This window comes from Odontesthes bonariensis, chromosome 24 (assembly GCF_027942865.1).
Source record: "Odontesthes bonariensis isolate fOdoBon6 chromosome 24, fOdoBon6.hap1, whole genome shotgun sequence".
Taxonomy (NCBI): domain Eukaryota; kingdom Metazoa; phylum Chordata; class Actinopteri; order Atheriniformes; family Atherinopsidae; genus Odontesthes; species Odontesthes bonariensis.
The window spans coordinates 18756364-18779968 of record NC_134529.1 but is presented as its reverse complement, the minus strand read 5'-3'; the positions used below and the strand labels follow the sequence as shown (position 1 = coordinate 18779968).

The following is a 23605-nucleotide window of genomic DNA, read 5'->3' as shown; positions in this document are numbered from 1 at the left end:
AGACAGGGGTCAGTCTGCGCTCATTTTGCAGAGGAAGAGGGAATTTCTTTTGTCCTAAAACAACTCAATCTGAAAAACTTTGGTGCAGCCTTATGGTCATATTGTGCAAACAGAAATTTCAACAGCTTGGATGGCTTAAACGACTTCTCACTGAGGAACACAACATGCATAACAACAAAAACTCTAATTAGCTCAGAAATCTCAGAGTTTTGCAGAGCCCAACAGTGCGGTATGTGCGGTAGAGTTTAGTTACAAAATGGGTACAGCATGAGTTGTGTTTTGCTTGATCAAATTAAGCGACAATATGCCGGGGTTCTGTTTCAATCCACCACAACTGGTCAAAAAATCTGGTTCAAGCGTCAGTTCTCATAATCGCAGAGTGTTTGAACTATACAGCGCATTGACCTCAATCAGCATCTAAACACTTACCACAACTATAAATGAGTCAAAATTTAGCAAGTAGAACATAGCTAATGGGGGAAAGAGACAAAAATGTACAAGATGCTGATTAATTCAGAGATAAACAAACAAGATAAACAATAAGACGAAATAGTGATGACTACTCATGGACAATGACAGATAAACATTTGACAGCACTTACTAGAAAGGTCTTTGAACAGCAAATGTATTTTTAACACATCATCCAGCAAACATTGTTGCTCAAAGAGAGTTTGCAATTTTTTTTAGTCTATCCATTATGGATCTTTGCCAAATTAGGTGAAATGTTGCTGTCAAGTGGTTGCTACTTGGCAAAGGAGAAATCGTAAATACTGGGTCCATACAATCTGAAGTTGAGAGTAAGGAAAGTTTTGAAAACTGATAACAGATCTGAGGAGCTATCCCCGTTGTTAACTGATATCCTTTAGGATGGCACCTGTGTGTGACCCTGTGCATGAGTGTGTCAACAGGTGCCAACCTGGATGGGTTAAAAGTGGAGGACAAATTTCGTGTGTATGCATGACCAATAAATCTGATCTTAATCTTAATACCTGACCCGCCTCTTTCCAGATCCGACACAACATCCCATATATTCCCAGAAATCAAAGTAATTCCCGAGGAAGAGCTCGCTCCATTTTTGTCTTGTGGGTGTCCACCACAATTGTTTTCTACTTCTTGAGGTTTGTTTGTAATCAGGGGCCCGTTGCACAAAAGTAGGATTTAGACATCCAGGATGAGTTACTTAGCCAGGTTCAAGGAATCCAAAACATGGGCGCCCAGGCTTAGTTGGTTGCACAAAGGCCAATCCAGGATGAGCAGACACGGATTCATTAAGCCAGGTGAAAGCGATCCTGGATAAGTGCTGCACACGGCTTGCTTAAATAGACCCCACGATCGATCATAGATTCACTGATTCACCATGGCAACAAGGGCGGCGTATTTCTCCCCAGCGGAGCAATAATTATTAATGGAAGCCTATGAAGAGGTGACGGAGAAAATAAAACAAAGAGGAAATACTGCCACAGTTAAAAAACAAAGGGAGCAAGCATGGCAAACCATTGCTGACCGCCTGAATGCGTAAGTAGTGCACAAATACACACTCACCACTCCACTGAAATTATCACAATTAGGCAGTGTTCGAACTACTGACACGAGACCCCCCCGAAAACATGATTTGGGAAAATATTGTCAAAATGTGATTTCCCCTGATGAGTTATGATTGCAGACGCGACGCGTGTGGCGGTGTGGAACCTGTGTGCGTAATTGGCATAAAGCAACGTGGACAAAATGGACATGGCAGCAACTTTTTATTAAGAATGTGCCTGCCCACACATTGCCTGTACTGTTTTAGCAGTGAAAAAAAACGCAATTAAAGGACTTGCAAGCATCTTCATCTCCTTCCCTGGGCATAGAAGACTCTGTGACATCAAAGAGGAGTTCTATAGGATTGCAGGTAAGATTTTTTTTTTTTTTTAAATTACAGTTACAATTACAATGTTAACATTCAGAGTAAGATACTCATTGCATCGTATTACAGGTTTCCCTAATGTCATTGGTGCAGTGGACTGCACACACATCAAAATAAAATCAGGTGGCCATGAGGGGGATTTTGTGAACAGGAAAAACTTCCACAGCATCAATGTACAGGTGAACATGACTTTTGATAAAGTAAATTAATGAACACTGTACATTGCCTGTGCTGTGCATTAATTGGTTTAACATCTTATCATTTCAGATGGTCTGCATTGCTGACTATTTGTTCAGTAATGTTGTGGCAAAGTGGCCCGGCTCGGTCCACGACTCCCGAGTGTTTCGGAACTCAGAGATCTATCGGCGCCTATCACAAGGTGAGCCACAGAACCTCTATTGATAACCACTTTTAACATCATGGCTGTGTTAAGAATGTCACTACTTATGAGGTTGTGATGGTAACATTTTGTATTCACAGGTGAATTCCTGGGTATATTGCTGGGTGACAGAGGGTATGCCTGCCAGCCTTTTCTGCTCACTCCATTTGCAGACCCTCTGGAGGCACAACTGGCATACAACGATGCCCATGCCAGAACAAGGGCCCGGATCGAAATGACATTTGGCCTACTGAAGGCACGCTTTCAGTGTCTGACCCACCTGAGAGTCAGCCCAGACAGGGCATGTGATATCATTGTGGCCTGTGCTGTCCTCCACAATGTGGCCTGTCTGAGAAAGGAGAGGGCCCCCAGAGTGCCAGCTCTCAGACTGGGACAATCCTGCCATCTTCCCGGATGACGACTGTGGTCGGCTGGTCAGAGACCAATATGTGTTAAATTATTTTAATTAATATGCATGTTGATTTAAGTTGGGCCTGCAATGGCAGAGGAATTTTTGTTAGGTTTTTGTGCTGTATAGGCAAGGCAATTTTATTTGTATAGCCCATTTTTACAAACAGTTTGTCTCAAACTGCATGCTTTGATTCTGTGCTTTTTGTCTTGTAGAGCACTGTGTGACTTCAGTTTTGAAAGGAGCTGATGGTTTACTTGCTTTGATTCATCCTTGTTCAATAAAGGAACATCATGGTACTCTCTAATGTGTATTTATATTTATATGGTGATGTACTTTATGTGTAGTCTGTGGGAAACTAAATTATCTAGTGGTTCATCTAAAATCATCAGTTATCTAAAATGATTTCAATTAATGATCACAAATGTTTCAATAATGATAGTGGGTATAGTTAAATGTTTTAACAATATGTTCTAGGCAGTGGAATAAATATTGGTTTCCAATTGTGGCGACCGCTGACTGAGATGAGGAATGAGATTAAATAGATCCTGGAACTTAGCCTGGTCTGGAGCAGGCTAGCTTCACAGAATAAATCTCCATGGTAACTTACGTCTGAACATATCCCACTTCCCTTATCCTACTTTTGTGCAACCGGATCACGGATAAGTTGATCCAGGATAGCCAACATATCCCCGCTTAATCCATTATCCTACTTTTGTGCAACGGGCCCCAGGACAACTACTTCTTCTACTGAGTTACAACCACTGGCAATACGGCCTGTACATTCTTAGCTTAGCTAAAAAGCCTGAAACCAGTCTGTGAGAAATGTGCCTGTTTAACTCTTTACTCTTTTTTTCCAACTTTACAAAGCATCATTTCATATTTGCTCAGCTAGCGACTGGGCTCCCAGGTGGTGGTTTAATTTGAAATTCTTCTGGCTATACAGAAACCACTCATTAAATAAAAGAATCACAATGACCCTGTACACTTTACATTGGTTGTCCTGTAGTGCTTGGTGCTGGGAAAAGAAGTGACTCAGTTTGTCAGATGGGATTTTGGGTAATGGCATTTGTATGCACAGGGGTTTTTGAACAGTCAAACAACACTTAAAAAGCATGTGAGTGATTAAAAAAAAACCCAGAAAAACATAAAAATGTAACAGTTTGGATAAAAAATCTGCAGTATATGTAAAAATACAACTGATGTAATCTGACATCGTGCTTGTTGGTGAATGTGTGACCATGACAAAAGAAAAAGAGTTAGTGTGCAAAAAAACACTGAGATAATGGCAAAAATGTCAGCTTGATTATTAAAGTGGCACACATCGATGCAGTACCTTAAGTCATCTGAGGTATTGAATTATTAACTCTGGTTTGAAGGTTATTTTTTTTCCATGTTGTGCTGCAAGGAGAAAAAAAAACACCATACCACTCCATTCCGTGTTTTGCTGTCGTCTTTAAACGCGGACCTTGAAATGCCAACAAGTTCAGATAAAGTCCTCTCTGAATAACGGCACATTCGCTAAACTTTGTCGTTTTTTGACAACGCTCGGGTTTCACGGACACTTACCTGCTTTTTATTTCTTGTGATACAACAAGAAATAGAGTGCGAACAAGAGTGAGAACAATACCAATTGAGTAATTACTTGGAGTCTGGATGATCTGCAATTATGGGGTGTAACTTTTCATCACCAGTGGCTTGCAGGTAAATAAAGTGTTTCATCTGTCACAGGTAATTACAGATGGAGCACAGATGTTGTCCCTACTTATACTCTGAAAATCCTTTGCCCTGCCCTTAAGTGCAAAAGGCCCCGGCTGTTAATTGCTGTAAATTACACCGCGTTGGCCCTATCGTGTGTGTCTGTTGTTGTGTGGTTATCTAAACTTTCCATAAAGGTTTTTCAGTTAGAATTAAAACAACGTGACCAAACTGAGGTTGAAAATGAATGCTTTATCCCTGTTGAGACGCTTCCGTTTTGATCCCAGTCTATATTTGGCACTGCAGGCTGGTGACACAGATGCCAAAGAGAAAGGTTTCTCCGTCTGTGGTGATGTTTTAGATGCTATTGAACAAACTCGTCACAAGATAAATGACACTATGCTGTATTTAACATTTGTGGTGATGGAATTAAATGTGACCAAAAAAAACCCCACACTTTAATACAAATGGATGGTCTATAACAGTAAAATGGATGGATGGATTTGGTTGAGTAAAGCAAAATGTTGCTGTAGCCAAAGAGCAATGCTTCTCTGCACTTTCTGTTTTAAAGAAGCAATAATCACAAGAATGTTTGTTTGTGACAAAGTGGGTGAGACCATTTGTCTCATTTATTAATACCATCTTTAGTTCACCATACTCGTTTGTTTTCAATCATTTTACTATCAGTAATCATCATTTTACAGATAATGACTATCCCGGGTTTGTTTGTGTTTTGTATTATGTTTGGTTTTATTTCATAGTTCAACATCTTTGGTTTAAATAAACACTGACAAGTATTGTTAAATTTAGTTATTATTTATTGAATTACATTTCCTTAGAATAAGTTAAATTAACATTTAAGTGTGCTAGTCACCATACCCACCATGTGCTCAGAGACAAATGGAGGAAGTGCTGCAATATTTCTGCTTTTGTATTCTGTGAAACATGATTGGGGGAGGTTATTGGACTAGTCCACATCAGGAAGGTGAGACACATTAGGTTTAGATATTATTTAGGTTTATTTGGTATTTAATTTATGTATGGTTAACATGTAGATTAAAAGGTAAAACAGGTAAGAGTGTTTTTATTGTAATTTGTATGATTGGTGACATGTGAAACAGTGAAACAGTGAAGTTAGAAGCCAGTGGAGTCACCTCCTCTGTTGGTACAACCAAGGAGGCAGTGTCCAGTGAGGTGAGGCTATTTAACCAGTGGCCTTTTGTCTCTCGTGAGGAGTGCAACCATTGTGCTGATAGGGTGTAGCAATTTACAGTTGATTTAATTTCTACTTTTTTTGTTTAGTTCTAAGTTGTTTTTTTTATTTAGTTCAACTAAGTTAACTGTTCAGTTATATTTTTTGTATATTATATATATATTTTTTTGCTACACGTGAAGCAGAAGGCATATGTAAATAAACATATTTTTTTTGGACAAACTGCCGTGAATCTGCCTCCTACTTATGCCACTCTGGTCAGCTTCCCAACACATAACAATACAAGAATGTTTCTTTTTTTCATGCTACTTAAAGGTAAAAGTATAAAAAATTGAGAAAGTAATGGCATAACATGTACTCACTCTTACCATTACACATCTAAACTAAGTGATAGACATGGGTCACACAGGTTTAATGGCACACATTTTAATGATATACGACATCGGCGGAGAAAAATGTGGTCTAATGAACGAAGGACGAAAAGCGGAACATTACAGGGCTGTAATGGCTGTTTCGCTTTACCAAACAAAAAAACCTCCATTCTGAAAAGAGAACACACAAAATATTACTCCAAACCTTTAAAGGGAAGAAATGAAAGGACAAAGGGGAACCAAACAAATACCTAAAATAGTTCTAACCAAGGAAATATGATGAGTCTAAAAAGTACATTTTAATTCAATCAAAACCATAATTGTTTTTTTCTTTTGCTGTGTATCTTTTTATTGGCTGACTTTTTTTCCCCATCTTTTTGTCTGCAAGGCAGAAAAGACGATCAAGTGACTTTTTAAAATAAGTCCTCCTGATCAGCTCTAAATGAACTGATGCTGCAAACTAGTTTGCACTCCTGTGTTTCTTATTTAGTTAACTTAGTTGCTTATTTTGCACTTTGTCTTATTTCTTAATTTGGACCCTACCTGTAAAAAACAAAAAACAGTGTTATATTACTATGTAAATAGTAAATATAGTATCCTCTCTATATTCACTTTGTTCATGGAGCTGCTTTGCTTCAGGAGGTACAGCCAATTAAAAAGTGGAGAGAAAAGATTAATTACAAGACGATTATCATTTGTTTTATGAAATGAAATATCAAAATATGCAAATGCAATATTATTTAAATGCATGTGCACTCATTTGTGCAAATGCTCTGTAGACAAAGTAGAGTGAAAAAAAAGGCCCGAATGTCTATTTCTGTTGTGCTGTTCACCACAGTCAGAATATTTGGCAGCATGCTTTAAGTGTTGTGTTTTAATATTTGATACCATTAAACTAGCAAAACTTATCAAAATGAATTACAGTAACACCTGGAATGCAAGTGATTTACAAAAACTATTAAAAAGATGATAATAATTTTCAATAAAACATGCGGTCAGTGACCTCCATCTTCTCCTAAGTTAACAGCGTCATTGCCATAGAAAACAAAACAAGGCACTCTTGGAATTAAACATCACAATGTGATTTAATTTGCACACATTTCATTGCGAAGGCAATCTGTATTCATCGACAGGATCAGCCATGTGACCTCTAAAACATTTTCTCCTCCTACCGCCAGACTGCCTTGGATTTGCCTCTCGTTGGCAGCTACCCTTGACCACTTTTTTTTCCCACACCGCATGCGATTTGAAAAGGAAAAGAATTACCTTTTGTTCACTTGGCAAAGACACACAAACCCCAGATTTACTTTGAATCCGAGGAAGAGGCTTGCAGCAGAGTTTCAGGGTGTAGTTGCCCTTCAAGTCCATTCACTGAGCACAACGTCAGTTCAGGCAGAGCACTGGCTGTTTCATTTAGAATTTAAAATGACAAGCTCCTCATCAGCTGCTTGGCTAACAACTAACGACAATGCTTAATATAAGTGTACTCATATAATGCAATTTAAAGGTGGCCTAAATACTTTTTGATACATGTTTGTTGGTGTTCAACTAAGATCTCTGTTTATCGTGCATTTAAATTTCAAGTGAAATTCGGATTTTTGCAGCAGTCTGTTATCAGTTTCAATCAAATAAGAAAAGCAAATGTTTCAATGAATTCCATTACTGTGGAGTACAGACAAAGACCCCAATGAAGCCTATGGAAGTAGACATGACGAATAAACAAACATAGCTTTAATAAAAAACGGAATCAAGGTTGGCAGGGAAGGCAAACAAATGCAAAACCACGGTCCAAATCATAATCCTGCAAGTCAAGAAAGATACAAAGACGAAGCACAAATGCGACAGTGAAATAAGAAGGGAAAGGTGGACGAACCGGCAACTAAAAACAGAAAAATAAACGAAAATAGACGGGACTAAATGTACAGGACGTTCCGCTGCATCTTATGCCAAACTTGGAATTTGTGAGCTCTTAGAAAAATTAAATAAATTGCCACAAGAGGTCAGAGTTTCTAGTTGGCATTTAACATCGTTTCAGTAAACTATCTGGCTGTTGGCAACATCTTTAAAATAAGACAGCAAACAAATTAGAACCTAAATATGAGAAGAAATGAATAAAAACATGAGCGTGAGATTTGATGTTGATCAAATGCTTTTCAGCAGCTGATTTAACCTTCTGTGGGATTACATGCATTTTACACTCGATTTATTTTAGTGTGATTACTTTATAAAACAGATCAAATATATAACTTAACTGTGATCCCTAGTCCCTACACAGATTTAAAGGACCGCGCTCCCCAGGTCACAGATCTTTGATGTTTTTCTTGGGATCTGTTGAAGGCCACTCTCCCACTTCACGGGTCATGGCCTCGAATGCGCCAACTACCACTGGAATCACGGTTGCCTTCAGATCCCACATCTTATTTGTACTTCCCTGTTCAGCCATTGGTATTTTTCTTTCTTCTCATGCTCCTTTCTCTACTTCCTTCTTCTGTTTGCTGACCACCATAATGGCCTGTTGGTTAGGGATCACCAGTTTGTTTGTCAGCCTGGCCTTGGAAGGTCCACGGGATCATAATTCTGTCATTCTCCGCCACCTTTGGGGGAATCTCCCACTTTGACTTTGCGACTTCCAATCCATTTTCAGCACAGGGGCTTAAAACAGTGGGCTTAAGTTTGGTTTAGGCATTTAACTGGATGGTTATGGTTGGGGTAAGGGGCTGGTTAATACATTTTGTCAGTGGTGAGTCACCACAAAGATAGAAAAACAAGTGTGTGCTTTCGTGTTCCAAAGCTCCAGGCAGCTGGGAGTCTTAAGTCTAGTCTTGGCAAAAGCTGCTTCAAATTCCAAATTCCAAATGGAGGATGATATTTTCATTGTTCCCTCATCATAAATGGAAAAAAAAAAGTCCATAGGTAAATGAAATTTTACATGGTGATTAAAAAACATTTAACTTTTGAGGTACTTTGAATCCTACATAGATCTACAATCCTCTGGACTTTGAAATCTTTGTTGGTATATCCAATGATTTAGAATGGAAGGATTGATCAAAGCGATCGCAAGAGCCAAAAGAAACATGGGAATTCATAAACTGACAGCGTAATGATCCACTGTAGATTGCCTGTATGGAATTAGTATGGCCTCTTTTGATCTGTTTGCATACCCTGACTTATCAAATTAATTTAAGAAGACAAAAAAGGAGCCGAAGCAGCAACCGCACGAAGAATGTGTTTCAATGGTGCAATGAAGTTTGATGCCAATTTTGCTCAAACTTTTCTTTTACCAATGACAGTGAAATGAGTATTACATGAGCTGGTTGATAAAAGAAACTCAAAGTAAAAGATAAAACATTCTTTTCAACAATTTAAGCAAAACATACAGTATATTACTCCAGTCTGCTTTCTTCAGTGGTATAGGCAAAAAAAGAAAAGAGGAAAGGAGCAACATTCAAAAGTGTGGCTACTCAGAGATTTAAGCATAAATTCTTCCAAGGTCTCAGAGTGTCATCTTGCTCGAGCTATGGTTTGTTAACAGTTAACATGGACAGCAGCATTCTCATAGTAGCCTGATTAAGACAAGACACTGCCATTTAAAGAGCAGTTTCTAATCACCTTAACCAAAAGATCAAGCAGTGGTCACATGGATCATTGTCATAATCCTTTAAGGATTATGACAATCTTATGTAGATATGTGTACACCTTAATTGTAATTTTACATCCTACTGGTGATTTCACGCCATCTTGTGACAACCACTGCCTCACGACACATTTTCGTGTTTACGCTCAGTAGCTCCGTTGAATACAAGTGAATTTGGACTTGTTTTTGGGGTGGCTATAACTCCAGAGGAAGAACAGTTGTTTTCCAATCAGCAGGTCGGCGGTTTGATTCCCAGCTTCCCTGGACCCCATTTTGAAGTGTCTTGGGCAGATATCTATCAGTGTGTGAGTGTGTGTGAGAGGAACTGCACTGCGTACCCCCGTAACACTAGATAGACTAAGCAGTGGCTTTTAATGTAATGGAGCTTTGAGATATCACAGAGACAAGAGAAGGGTTATATAAGTGCTGTCCATTTATCCGGCTGTTTGTTTCTGTAACTAAATCTGGCAACACAGGCTCAAGCAACAAATTCAGTGTAAAACAGAAGAGCTGCAGGGAAAAATAAGACATGCTTTCAGGGCAAGAGAGAACCTAGAGTGATGCTCTGTGTTTTAAAAGAGATGGATGTAATTAAGGTTTTGGATGGTCAAATATCCCAGTGGTTATCTTTAACTCAATGAACACCCCAATCCGAATAATGTTCCATCCATCCATCCATCCATTTTCTATACCCACTTAATTCAATTCTGCGCTAGGCGGGGGGAGCCTATCCCAGCTGTCATTGGGCGAGAGGCAGGGTACACTCTGGACAGGTCGCCAGTCCATCACAGGGCACACTAATGTTTTATATAGAATATGTTGCTGTGCACACACACTTAGCTATTAGAAAACGCCAGGTGATGGACATTTAAAAGCTTTTTAAATACTTCTAGCCATCAAACCTTGTACAAATAAGAGAATTTGGGTTGCTTAGAATAAAAAAAGGACTGACGCTATAAAAGCAGGAGAAACTTATAGAGCTTCACAACTTCAAGCAGCACTTTACTCAGTTTGAAGTGATGTAGAGAAATGGCAGTTAACAGGAATGGCAGGGGTACAGTTAGAGGTAGAGAAAGACCAAAAAAAAGCATTCAGAGAGTCCTTTTTCTTAGGATTAATACAAAGACTCAAATCGAGACCAATGCCCAAACATTTGTTTCGGACCATTTTCCCCTTTTGGCTGTTGTTTTTATAACTTCAAATTGAACCAAAATATTAATGGTCAGATCACACCGACATTTACTGTGACATCACTTTCGACCACGCCAATGCATATGAGCTACAAAAGTTAGGCCGCTTTGTAAGAGTAGAGACAGGTAATCAAGCTCCTGCACAGAGAAGAAGGTGTTGAAGCTAGAGTATGAGAACAAGGGCAGATGTCACAGCCTTCCACTGCATCCTTGACAGCTGTGGTGATTTGTGTTTTGTGCCTCTGGCTGGTACTTGCCTTTCAGCCACAGCTTCATTCCCATTTTCCCTTCAGCCAGATTGTCTGTCACCGGCGCACTGGACGATAACACAAAGCAATCTGATACAAAGGCATAAGGTCTACGAGTTCTAAGTATTAATTCAGAGGCAGTGGGAGAAAATGATAATAATTCTCAGGGAATGACAGGGGAGCTGCTGCTGGATCTATAAATAGAATGAAATGGTGTAGTCCGCGTGTCAGAGCTTTCTTTACTGCACCATTCACAGACAGCCAGGGGGTGTATCTGCATTTTTTATTTACAAAAGGAGCCTCTATTCCCACTCATCTTTTTTTCTTCTTTTTTTCTCATTTCATCGTGCTCTGTGCCTTGCCACTTTTGGCTCTTTATGGCTCCAGCGCTTCCTCACCAAAAGGCATTTAAAAAAAAAATCTTACTATCAGTCTAAGTCAATACTAAACACTGACACAATTAATACTAGAAGGCACAGTTTATAGCAATTGCTGCAACCTGTCCCTGCGGCAGCAAATCTCTTCCATCTAAGACACATGAAAGATAGACTGTTACGCCTTGAAGGAAGGAAATAATGTCAGTTTAATGTGAGTTTAAGGAAAGAGGGTGGAAGGAAATTCATTTGCACTGCTTAAATACGCCACAGTATCGATGTTCTAGTTTAGTAAGCAAATACAGAGAAAATTGAAATGTTAAGGTGTTTTTTTCTGGTTTCGGTTCATCCGATCTGGCACAGATGAAGACATTACAGAGCGTACTAACTCAAAATAGGACAAACAGATGTATATTCTTGGGATGTTTTCAGACAAATGCCCGGCAAGCACAAATGTGAGCTCAGCAAGCACAGTATAATTTTTCTTTGTTTTACCAAACAGAGCAGCTAAGATGGATGACAGAAAAGTCATCGCACTACCGAAAAATAACAGACTTGAGATTGAGTTTTCAAGCTTCAAATTACTTGAGGGTGTAGTGTGTCACAAACAAGAATTTATATTATTCATTACAAATACAACGGAGGATGTGTTTGCTAGTTCTGTGTGTGTGTGTGTGACCTGTGTAGAACTGTTAGCCCAATGCTGAAATGCAAATAAATGCAAATAAAATTCATTTGAATTTCTGTGGTCTTATGATTTCCCTTTGGGATTAATAAAGCTTTTTTTCATTCCAGTTCATTTTTCATTTCATGAATGCAGCTTGGGCTGTCGTGATATCTGAATTCCACTCCGTGATTATCATGGCTAAAAGCATTCCCAATAGCAATGTTATTGCAATATCAAAAGAAAACTCCAAAAACAATATATTGCTATCAAACTAACTCAGCCTAGTTTTTAAGTTCTCTTTTGTCTTCTTCTTCTTCTTCTTTTTTTTTCCATTTCATTCATCTCAAAACAGGAGGCACTGAACTTTAAGAATCGGACAGAGACGTCATCAAACGTGACCGTCCCATCCATCAGTGCTGCCTGCCTGTCATCTGTGGAGTTTACTCGAGAAGCGGGGGGAAACAGGAGCTGTGCTTGCTAATTCTCGCTGCGGGGTTTCACTTCTGCCCTCTGATGGAGAGCCAAAATAGAAGCAGTTTGAGGGAACCACGGGACATGTTCCACCAAGTGCCCCCTGACAGCTTCTCTGTAACACTGCCAGTCTCATTCACAGGCTCAAAAACGGTATTCTGACACAGACAACAATACCATATATGACATGCAGCTCTGCCAGTGGAACACAACAAGCAAACACTTCTATCACATATTAAATTTGGCAGTAGGATTATTATTTTTTTACCACTATAGGGCAGAAGATGGCCCTCATCTTCAGTATGAGGAGTTTAAGATTCCCTGGGCATGATTCAATATTCATTGTTTTCTCAGTCAACATTTCAAACTTGAAAAACTCATGTCGTGGCCGCGACAAAAGGTCTCTGAGAGCAGAGGAGACCGAATAACAGCTTAGAAAGAGAACACATAAACAGGCAGGAGGGTAAACACTACCTGTCTGATGCCCAGGCGGTAGGCGACAATTCGGTCCACAGCGTTGGGGTTCATCTGGGTCCACTGCAGCTTGAAACCGTAAACTCTGGGCCTGTTCTGCCAAAGAGGGCTGTAGGTATCATAGTAGAACTCTGGGGCATAGGCTTTACCTAGAGGGGGCACATAATAATGTAAATTTATATCTAATGTTCAGCATAGTTCATGTATAGTACAGTATTCAGTATAGTTCAGTTCATGTCTCAGTATACATGCAATGGAGGGGAATGGATTTATTTACCAGAGAAGGTATGACTCCACTACAAAAAATGGCAATATATCCACCTAAAGCAAGTCAGAGAGAACCTATTGCTTTCTGAAAAAAAAAACGTACTGTACGGTTTACTCTTTTCCACAAAGGAAATGCAGCATTATCCCTTGTCGTGATTCTGTTGTTACCGACTCCTTCTTCTGTGTTCTTATATCACTTCCGGGTCAAAGACCGAGACGGGAACTGTGGAGCATACGACGACCACCTGGGTCAGTTTGAGAGTTATCGAACGTGTTAGAATAATTTGAACAGTTCAATTAAATAGTGAGTCATTGATGTGCAGGCCATGTACAGAGCAAGATGAATGATATAAAGTCACTAAGTACCTAATTGGATTTAACGGTGACTTCAAGTTTGCAAGTAACTTATTTCTGGCCATAAAATCCGCATCCTGCATTGAAGTAGTGTGCCTTCAGGCTCTCGAGAAAGACAGAGCAGGAAATCAGAAACCCAACCAAACGAAGAAAAGAATCAAAGCACCCAATGGTAACAATTCTTTCCAACTCCACACCTCCAATTTTGCTTCAGCTTTGTGTCTTTAAAACTAAACAAAGCCAAACTGAAATTTGCATCACACCTGTAGACTATATCACACAACAGAATTTACAGCTGGAGTAGCACCGAGCTCGATGTGTGATGGTGGTGTGTTTGATTTAAAACTCAAGAATTAAACTAAAGAATATTATCATGACCAACTGGGTTTTATTATACAGCAGCTCTTTGTGACAATAAGTCAAAATGAATGTATTGTTATTCTTCATGTGTTAAAAGATCAGTCTAATAAAATGTGTTTCAACATAATGAAATCTATGTGAATTCCAAACCGACATTTAACAAACTGCTCATATATTACACTAAATCTTTTCTCATTCTTTTCAGACGGCTGCAGTGTTTCCTACTGAACTCAATACAGAAAAACTGTTTCACCTGATTCTAAATTCATGAATGTGTAAATTTAAATTGCAAACATTTCCTTTAGTAATAGCATGACTTCTTTCAAGCCAGAAAGCGCCAAATTAGCACGACAAAGACGTACAGTATCTTTTATCTTGTGTTTGTTCTATTTGTTCTCTACATTATTGCTCCTTTGTGTTGCTGCGATGACCCACATTTTTCTCCATGCATCAATTAAATTTCCACTCATGTTACATGACGTAAACTACTGTCATGATATCAAATCAAAAGATGTACAATAATGTAACTATATGATATGGGCCAGCCTCAGGTGGACTGCCAGTAAAAAATTATTTAATTATCTATTTAATACAGCTCCATCTGGGCTACCAGCGAACCCTCTACCTGTCTCAACTTTCTCAATCCCCCCCCCCCATCACAACTGTGGTGTGAACTGAATAGATCTTTATCTTTAGTGAATTTTAGGCTTTCCAGTCACATTGTGCAAGATGATTTCTGACAGCTGGAGAAGGCGCGAAGAGAACACTGCGTTTTAATCAAGATCCAGATGCGAGTTTACAGGATGACCTTCCATGGAAAGAATAGTAATTCGCCTCAATTACATTTTGTTTTGTTTGTCTCTCTGCTGCTCGGGCTTGTTTACTGAAGGATGACAATACCTTTTGACAGATGATTTTTAATGGCCATGGAAAAGACAGAACGAGGGGCGAGATTGAATGTACTCGTGTTGAGATTCAGCAAGAAGCTTCTGTGTGTCAGACACTTGGATAAACCTGTCCAGTTAGTTTACTGATTAGTGATGATACTTTTCTTTACACAGCTAGCATTGTGCAGTTAACGTATGAACAGACTTTCCTTTGCTTTGACTGTAAGTGTAAGGAAATAAACAAAGGGACTTAGTTCCGTGCATGTCTGGTTTAAATTTTCTGTGTCTCCGTATGCAACAGGCACCTGAGTAATTGAAGCTTGCTAGCTCATTTTTCTGTGCCACAAACCAGTTTTTCGTTGCAACCATCAAAAGCACAACGATGAGTCATTTTTTTTTTGCACAATGTGGCATATTTACACCACCCACCTTCTACAACATATTGTTGCTGTAAATAGTCACTTTGGTGGAAGAAAACAGCGCTCAGTAACACACAAAATATGGAAAAGGCTAAAAGAGGATAGCAATGTGTTTTAGGTGGCTTTTTCCTCAGTTTTGGAATGTGATTCATTTATCTACGTGGCTAACAGGAACAGTGAAGGCTTCAGCTAAGGTGTGGAAGACTTTCAAAGGAAACTGATCGTGGGATTACTTTAAAGGCAACTCAAAGCCCACCCATGACTGAAAAAGAAGAAGGAAAAAAGAAACTGATTGATCAAACTCTGCAGTGATGGGACTGTTCTGCTGTACAGCACCAAGTGCACAAATTTGACCTTCATGGATAGTTATAAGCAAAAAAAACATCAGCATGGTGGAATTCATGAAGTTTAAATAGAACTTTTGGTCCTGTAATAAATAAAGGCAGGATTGGAACCTAAATAAATGATGCTCAATTTGACTGAAAATAGCACAGTTTGCCACATCGTTCCTGAGGCTTGTGTTGTGACCAGTGGCGTGCGTGGGTGTCTTCAATTAAATAGCACCACATTCTGGAAGTAAATACTGCGTTGTCTTAAACAGCTGAGGAGAGTTATAAGGCTTCTACAATTGTAAGATGAGCATCATCTCAAAATCCACAATAAACAGAGGTGTCAAAAGTATTCACATTCATTACCCAAGCAGAAGTATAGATACTAGAGTTTAAAAAGACTCCTGTAGAAGTTGAAGGATCGACTCAAGCTTCTTACTCAAGTAGAAGTATAAAAGTACTGGCTTCAAAACTACTTCAAGTATAAAAGTAAAAGTAATGTAAATGCCATCAAATGTTATAGGCCCCGCACCACAGGGGCTACAATACTCAAAAACATAATTTTTCTAAAGGCCATAATGACTATAATGTTATATTAAAATGTTAATGTTGAAAAATTTGGGATGCACCAGGCTACCTGTTTCAGTTAAGCACACCACATATCCGAAATGGAGCAGGTGAGCCTGGCGGGGGGACGAAGCAGTAGTGATGGCAGCGGAGCGCAACACTGAAGCTCCGATACGTGCTTCAGACTCTGAACTACAATTCCATAGAACCCCTGCTTCGAAGCTTGCTTACGTGTGCCGTGATTTGTAATGTGCAGGGGCGATGGATTGCGTACAGACCAATAGTTTTGTCTGTTTTTAGGGTTTTATTTTGTCAGTTTAGGTTTGTTTTTTTTGGTATTCCGGCTCACCCGTGTTTTGTGTTACAGTTTTTTTTAAAATAAATCCAGTTCTACATTTCTAATCTGCATTCGGGTCCTCTCTCCTCACCTCCACGCCTACATCCGTGACAACACTATGAAAACTTTAAGATATGAAGTCAAAATTTTGAGATATTCGTTTAGAAGATCTTTTATTCACAGATCCCAGATGCGGGCTTTCGTAACATATGCTTATTAAACTCAATCATTCAATTGAAGGTTTCATGCCACCTCTGACTGATTTGATTCATTCTCATAATTTTCTATTATAAGTCGAAATCAATACAACGCAAACAGCATGTTTGGTTCTCCACTTTAGACAATAAATCAGCTTAATGATGCTGTGGGCTGCCAACTGATCATTTGGCTTATACACGGATAAAGCTATTTAAAATACAATAATGTGATCTGGTGTAAAATAACTCTCATTCATCACTCTGATAAAAATCCTCTCGAGAGGAAAAAAACAAACAAGGACTGGCAAGAGAAACCGCGTTGATGATTAAACAGTGTAATTTATTCTTAAATGCTTCATCTTCCTCTATTGAGGTTAGAAATGAATCCCTGAAGGTCATCAGCAGCCTACTGCTAGTTGAACCGTACTGATATAAGTGATGATGCTGTCACCATGTCTCACTGAGATGAACCAGAAAAACACAAACATGCACACACGAAAGAAAAGGAAACAAATGCCGGGATAATTACTGTCTGCACCTCACTTAGCAACAGTCTTTGCTGTATAGAACCAGCTGTGTTTACAGCACACTGTACAGCAAGTGTTACATAAGCATGCCTGGGAGATAGTGGCAGATTTGTGCAGTTTAAATAGTGCCGAATAGAAAAAGAAGAAGCTGTAATGTGCTGAGGAGCAAAGTCATGAAAGGTTAATTAAACCGACACCAGATTCCCACACAGATTCTGCTCAGTGATTCATTCATTCTTAGGTTTGCATTGTTTTTGAAACACATAATTGAGCTAACACTAACCTAATATATGGCTTCATGTTTCATATATAGAATATATCAACCGATCTTATTTGGTGAAAAATCCTTCCAAATGAAAATGGTTTTGGGGCACGCTTAGAGAAAATTCTTTGAAATGAGTTTAAATATACACCCAAATCTACAAAATAACCCGACTTCCTAATAACGTGTTATGTGTGGTGGAGCACATTACCCAACCCACTTCTACTGCTTGAAACGGATAACTCAGGGTGAGAAACATCAAACATAAAGCACAGGGAGCTTAATTGATTTCTTTAAAATCCTTTTTAGATAGGCATAACCAATGCAATGATTCATAACAGCTCAGTAAAAGCCTTCTGGCAGGAAGCTGACCTTATTTGCTGACTTTTTTTCCTCCTTTTTAAGGGTTTACAAACACGTTCACATCTAATGGCAAACACTCCACCCCACCATATGGTAAAGGTTTCCTATATAATGCTGAGATGCCTTGTGATTTAAGCTATTGTGGCCGAAGTTACGCTAATACGTGGGTGCACAGCAAAAGTAATGTGCAATATAATGTGTTGTCGTTTATCTGAGGTTGTATTTATCTAATTTTAAGACTTGATAAGAACCAGGTGATTTTTTATTTTGTCCTGATGTGTGAAACCTTGGAATTATAAGAAGGTGTACCTTCTGTTTCGCAATTAGATCCCTTCGTTCCCTCAATTTCTCAAAGGAAATGGCACCAAACTCATTATGAGTCGCTTCAACCTTACCCTGAATTTCATTCCTCATCATATGCTTTTTAGTCTGACCGAATAAAGTTATGCATTATAGTGAACAGGATCCCTCTGTGTCAGTGTCTCGTTGAGTCTTGTCAACATCATTTGCCATGTGTTGCAGGGGTGAAGTTCATCCCAGGTGAACTGGGAACAGGCTTTAAAGGCAGATAGAGTTACATAAAAACCACCAAAGCTAAGGCAGGAATCTTCATAGGAGACTTGGTAAGGTTTATAAAACCCTAGATCAAAAGAGTGGGCGGGTTTAAGAATAAAATCCACCCGGTTTTTGCTTTTATGAAAAAGACAGAAAAGATTATTTTAAAAGCAAAAAAAGAAACAAAACGGCCTGAGCCACCTATTCAGAAAACACAAATGAGCAAAAATGGTGCAATATAAATTAATCAAAATCACAGAAATATCACAGAAAAACTGTGCCCTTCAAAATAGGAAAAAGTGTGTTGGGGCGAAATGAAACATCTCACGGCAGCTACATCATGTAGAAGGAAAACCACAATAAAAAGATAACACATGGATAACACAAACACATTATTATGTGGAATATGGATCAATATCATGAAAAAACTCAAAAATCCAGATGATAAATATCTGAACATTGTTCAGACTTTCCTTGTTCTCTGATTTACAGCTGAAATTATGGGGAAAGGACATGCCAAACCCCTCGTTGCCTCTAATGTGTGTGAATGTTTGTGATAGAGAAAAAAAAACACACACTGTGCAGCCTGCAACACTGTGTTGCATAAAAATATGTGCGTGTGTGAATGAGTGAATGTGGCTTGTACAGCAAAAGCACTTAGAGTGGTCAACTGGACAAGAAAAGAACACCATATAAATACAGTGCATTTACCATTTTACCTCTGAAACCCTTCAAGCTTATGAAAGTGTGATTATAATCAACGGAATCATTTCAATTTCAAGCCAAACTCGATCACCGCTCCATCAGAGAACATTTACAGCCTACGGTCGGGGCTGACTGAATGGAGAAAACAGTCGTGTGAGGAGTCCAAGAAGGAGAGGCAATTTTGCTGAAAACTCATGGTTCCAATGGCAGAGAGTCTGAGCCAAAGCATGGTGGTACACATTACATTCCTCTGAGGGGTCTCTCCCATGGCACGATTTAATGGCCAACTTGGCCGTTAAGGCCAACTCACAGATGTCCCAATAGCTTGGCACATGGGCATCCATGCACATGCACACACACTCTCCAATGGCATAATGTACGTTTATGGGTGACAGCATTTCCATAGGCCCGAGAATGGCTCGCTGCCCAACGTTGTTGTGTGTGCATGTGTCTGTTGACATGGAAACAAATATGTTGCAAATGGTATTTTGACTGGATCTGTGGGTCTGATGGTTTCAAGCCAAAACTCCTGACTGATAAGTTTATTACACATCAACACAGGCCAAGAAGTAGTCATGGACAGGGTGGTGAGGGAATGCCCACTGAGACGGTCTCTGTCAGAAAACCACGATTTCACCAAACTGCCCAAGCCATGCCAGATATTTCGCAACTTTCATTTAGAAGTCAGACTTTTGGGTTCATATGCTCCTTTTCTCTCCAGCATATAATTTATTTCAGCCTTGTAGATTGGTGCTGCTGTCATGGCGATTGAATTTCAGGATAAACTGAAAAATCTTCAAGACTGAGGGCTGGGGTTAGGGGAACGGGGTATGGCGGATTTCATAGATGATGGGAGGAACCAAAGTGGATTTTCTGCACTATGCTCTTGGACTCAGGGGGTTACTAAAAGAGCCTCCATACCTTTGGCATCCACTGAGTCCAGATGGTAGGAATCTGGAGCATTGGGCGGGAGGAATGAAGCGGTGAGGGGGAGCAGGAGGGAAGGAGGGATGGAAGATGAAAGGGGAAGAAAGAGAGTGAAAGCAGGAAGAGGAGGGGGGAGCAAGAGAAATAGCAGGCAAAAACTCTAAGCCCTGCTCAGAAAAACAAATGGCTGGAGGGGACTATCTGCCTCTGTCTTTCTGCTCTACCTGGTCCACCAGGAAAAACTGATTTATGACACACATGGGTGATTGTCCACTTGTCTTTCCACAGGCAAACTGGATGACAGATGCTTAACAAGAGAAAGATGAAGAATGAGAAAAACAAAAGAGAGAGAGAGAAGACTCGAGAGCTGAAAAGCTAAGATTATAGAGCGACAGGAGATGGAGCAAAACAGAATCAAAGAGGACAGTGGCCTGAGTGGCAAAGGATCAAAGTGACAAATACTCCTCCTGTGACCCTGCAGCTCCTGTCTCTAATGGGAGGTCTGAGAGATTGAAACCTCAGCCAAAGTTCCTGAGGTCACTCGATGTGGCCAAACTCATTTGGTCCTGTCATAACAACCAAATAAGAGATGGACAATCGGTGGTGAAGATGAAAAAAGAAGCAGTAAGGCTAGAATTATTGCTTTGCAGGTGTACCTTCCCATTACTTTTCGAGCTGCAGTTTACATCCATGTCTGTTCTTACTCATATAATATACCTAAAAAAAGAATTTGAAGAAATTTAATAGAGGATTTTTAACAGATTAACAAGGAAGTGGACAACAATTTAAATGTGGATGGAGGAGAAAAGCTACAAATGCTGAATCGTGGATCCTTCACTTGCATCTTAAAGCTCTACAATCAACCAAGTTTACAGTGAGCTTGACGGATGATCATCAAAATTCCATCTGATGTGTTCACAAGAACTGAACAGACATTTGGATGCAGGTTCAGACAAACAACCCAAAAGTATAGTCTACCCTGTGGTCTGTTAGACACAAAGACAGACATATGCTGTAGGACTGTTACATGTTAGAGGAGCCTACCCAACTGTACAACCCCCCCCCCCCCAAAAAAAACAACTGTTGGTCTGAGAGTGAAGATTACAGTCTGCTATGTTTCTGGTATGTAGCTTAGAATGATTGATAACTGATAAATACATTAATGGCACAATGTTCTTGCTTTGAGTCTTTCCCTGTTAAAGCAGTGTGACAACGGAATCGTACACCTCTGAGTGTATAAGTTCCTCTATCAATGTCAGCAGATGCTGGCAAATGCGCCGACTGTAAATCAACATCACACACACACACACACACACACACGCACACACACATACACAGGGCTCTCCAGTCTGCATTGAATGTGAGATTCACAAATAACACTTTTCACACACTGTCACACCACAAATGAGTTTTTCCTCACGCAGCGAAAAACAAATGAGAAAACTTATAATATTGCGGAGTACAAAGAGGAGACTAACATTGTCAGTCTTGCCAACTTGGCAACTAAAGCGAGATGGCTGCCTCTCTTTTCGTCTGCCACGCTGCACCATGAAAGGTAGCTGCGTCTGAGAGCTGCTTCAGCAGCGTTGCACTTGTAGTCTGTTTTAGGAGGCTGTGAACTGTGCGAGAAAAAAACATTGGAGACATTCTGTCGCATCTGATTTTCTCTCTGGGATATCATAGTGCATGTAAATATAGCTGAAATCCCAGCCCAGACGCTGTTTTTAAGTTGTTCAGACACAGCGGTTATGATCTGTGTATTTCATCAGAGCCAAACCGCAGTCCAGAAATGCTCTGGGACTGACCGCGACTTCACGCACACTCTTCATGGGCTGCCTTTTCGGTTGGAAACAATTTCAGGCCCGTTTCACCACGTGACAGAAGAAACAAAAATATGTGTGAATGGGGGCAGCTTCATTGGGAATTCGACTGTATTAATATGCTGTGTATGTGAGCGCAGACAGCAGGAGAGAAGCATACATGAAAAGGGCTGACACAAATCAGAATGCAAGAGTCATGATGACGCTCTACGTACGTGTAACTGTAAAGCTCCTTTGTTGCAATAAGATTAGCACCATGGTTAGCATATTTTTCTTTGACTAAATTAAAACACTATCTGATTTCCACCTTTTTAGATGTCAACCAAGGAGCTGTTCACTGCTCCCTGTGCATTTGCTGCATAGTCAGGGAATGTGATGAGTGATGAAAGGGTGAATGAGCAGTGAAAGAAGAACCACATTTCAGGTGGGTCGGTTTACATAGTCTTTTACAGTCTGGTGTAAAAATAAGATGAGTAATTACTTTTCTGGCTTGTTGATATTCTAATTAGTTTAGATTTTTACTCACATTATCTCTATATGGTTGATAAAGACACTAAACCCCACTGATTTGGACCCTTTATGAGTAAACTGTGATGTCCATTCCAGCACCAGCATCTTCAATCAGGAGTTTGGGGTTGACATATCGTGTCCACTTATGACCTAAACACTCCTTTTGCAAGACGAGCTTCTCCTAAAGGAATGACAAGTAGATGCACAACCAGATCCCTCAAACAGCAACTTGCACAAGTACTGAGGGGGATGAAGACAAACAACAATGCCCACTGTCCTCTAAACCCTGACTTCCTTAACACCATCAACAGGCCAGAGTGAAACTGCAAAAGGATCGAGCCGATTGGATACAGCGCTGAACTGACTGATGAAGGTCAGTCCAGAGATGAACAAATCTAGTCTTCGATCAGATCTGGTCATAAGACTATTTATCAAAGAACTGATATTCACAATGGGACGATGCATTTGGTGAAGTATATGAATGGGAAAAGATGAAATATTCCAGCCTAGTAACTGAAACAGAGCAAAAGGGTCGGAGAACGCAGGTCCCATCTCTGGAGACGCATATAAAAAAACGAGAAAGAGAAAAATCGTGATGACAAGGACTCTTTACCTGTGACCTGGAACGTGCATTTGCCTGCTCCAGCCTCGTTGATGACGTTGCAGGTGTACTCGCCCCAGCCATCTCGATTCAGGGAGCGGATGGTGTACTCCGTCTCGTCTTTTTGGGCGTCAAAGGCTCCAGCGTGGAGTAGCCGGTTGGAGAGCAGCCACTCGAATCGCAGCACACGGGAGGGGTGGGCTCGCAGCACCCTGCAGGTCATCACCACCGGCCTCCCCAGGCCCTGACGCATTTCCATGTGAACTGGCTCCACTGTCGGAGGGTCTGAGAGGGAGAAGGACAACACTCAGAAAAAAACATTTGGAAGCGGGAAAAAAAGCGTAGCAAGGAAATCTGTGCAGGAGAGATATGAAAAGATGCAAAAATGATCGAATAAACAGGAAAAAGAAAGACAAAGGAGGAAGAGAAAGAGAAGAGGATGACGTCCATACGTGATGGATGCTATTCATGTGAAAGCCATATTGTACACATAAGTAGTCTGACCTTAAATGATATTTTCAGAGAAAGATTATCAGAGAATACAGACTGTGGTCTGAAAAGATCTAGTCTGAAAGATTGAATAT

The 23605-nt window shown here is 40.0% G+C and overlaps 1 protein-coding gene across 1 annotated transcript in view; it reads right to left on the bottom strand.

Moving 5' to 3' along the window:
- The window catches only part of LOC142375370 (MAM domain-containing glycosylphosphatidylinositol anchor protein 2), a 210725-nt gene that overhangs the window by 29388 nt on the left and 157732 nt on the right, over positions 1 to 23605 (bottom strand). The window contains exons 10-11 of the mRNA XM_075459371.1: positions 23034 to 23306; positions 13035 to 13183 (exon numbers count right to left, since the gene is read on the bottom strand). Coding sequence (XP_075315486.1) covers positions 13035 to 13183; positions 23034 to 23306 — 422 coding nt within the window. The remainder of the gene's footprint in view (positions 1 to 13034; positions 13184 to 23033; positions 23307 to 23605) is intronic.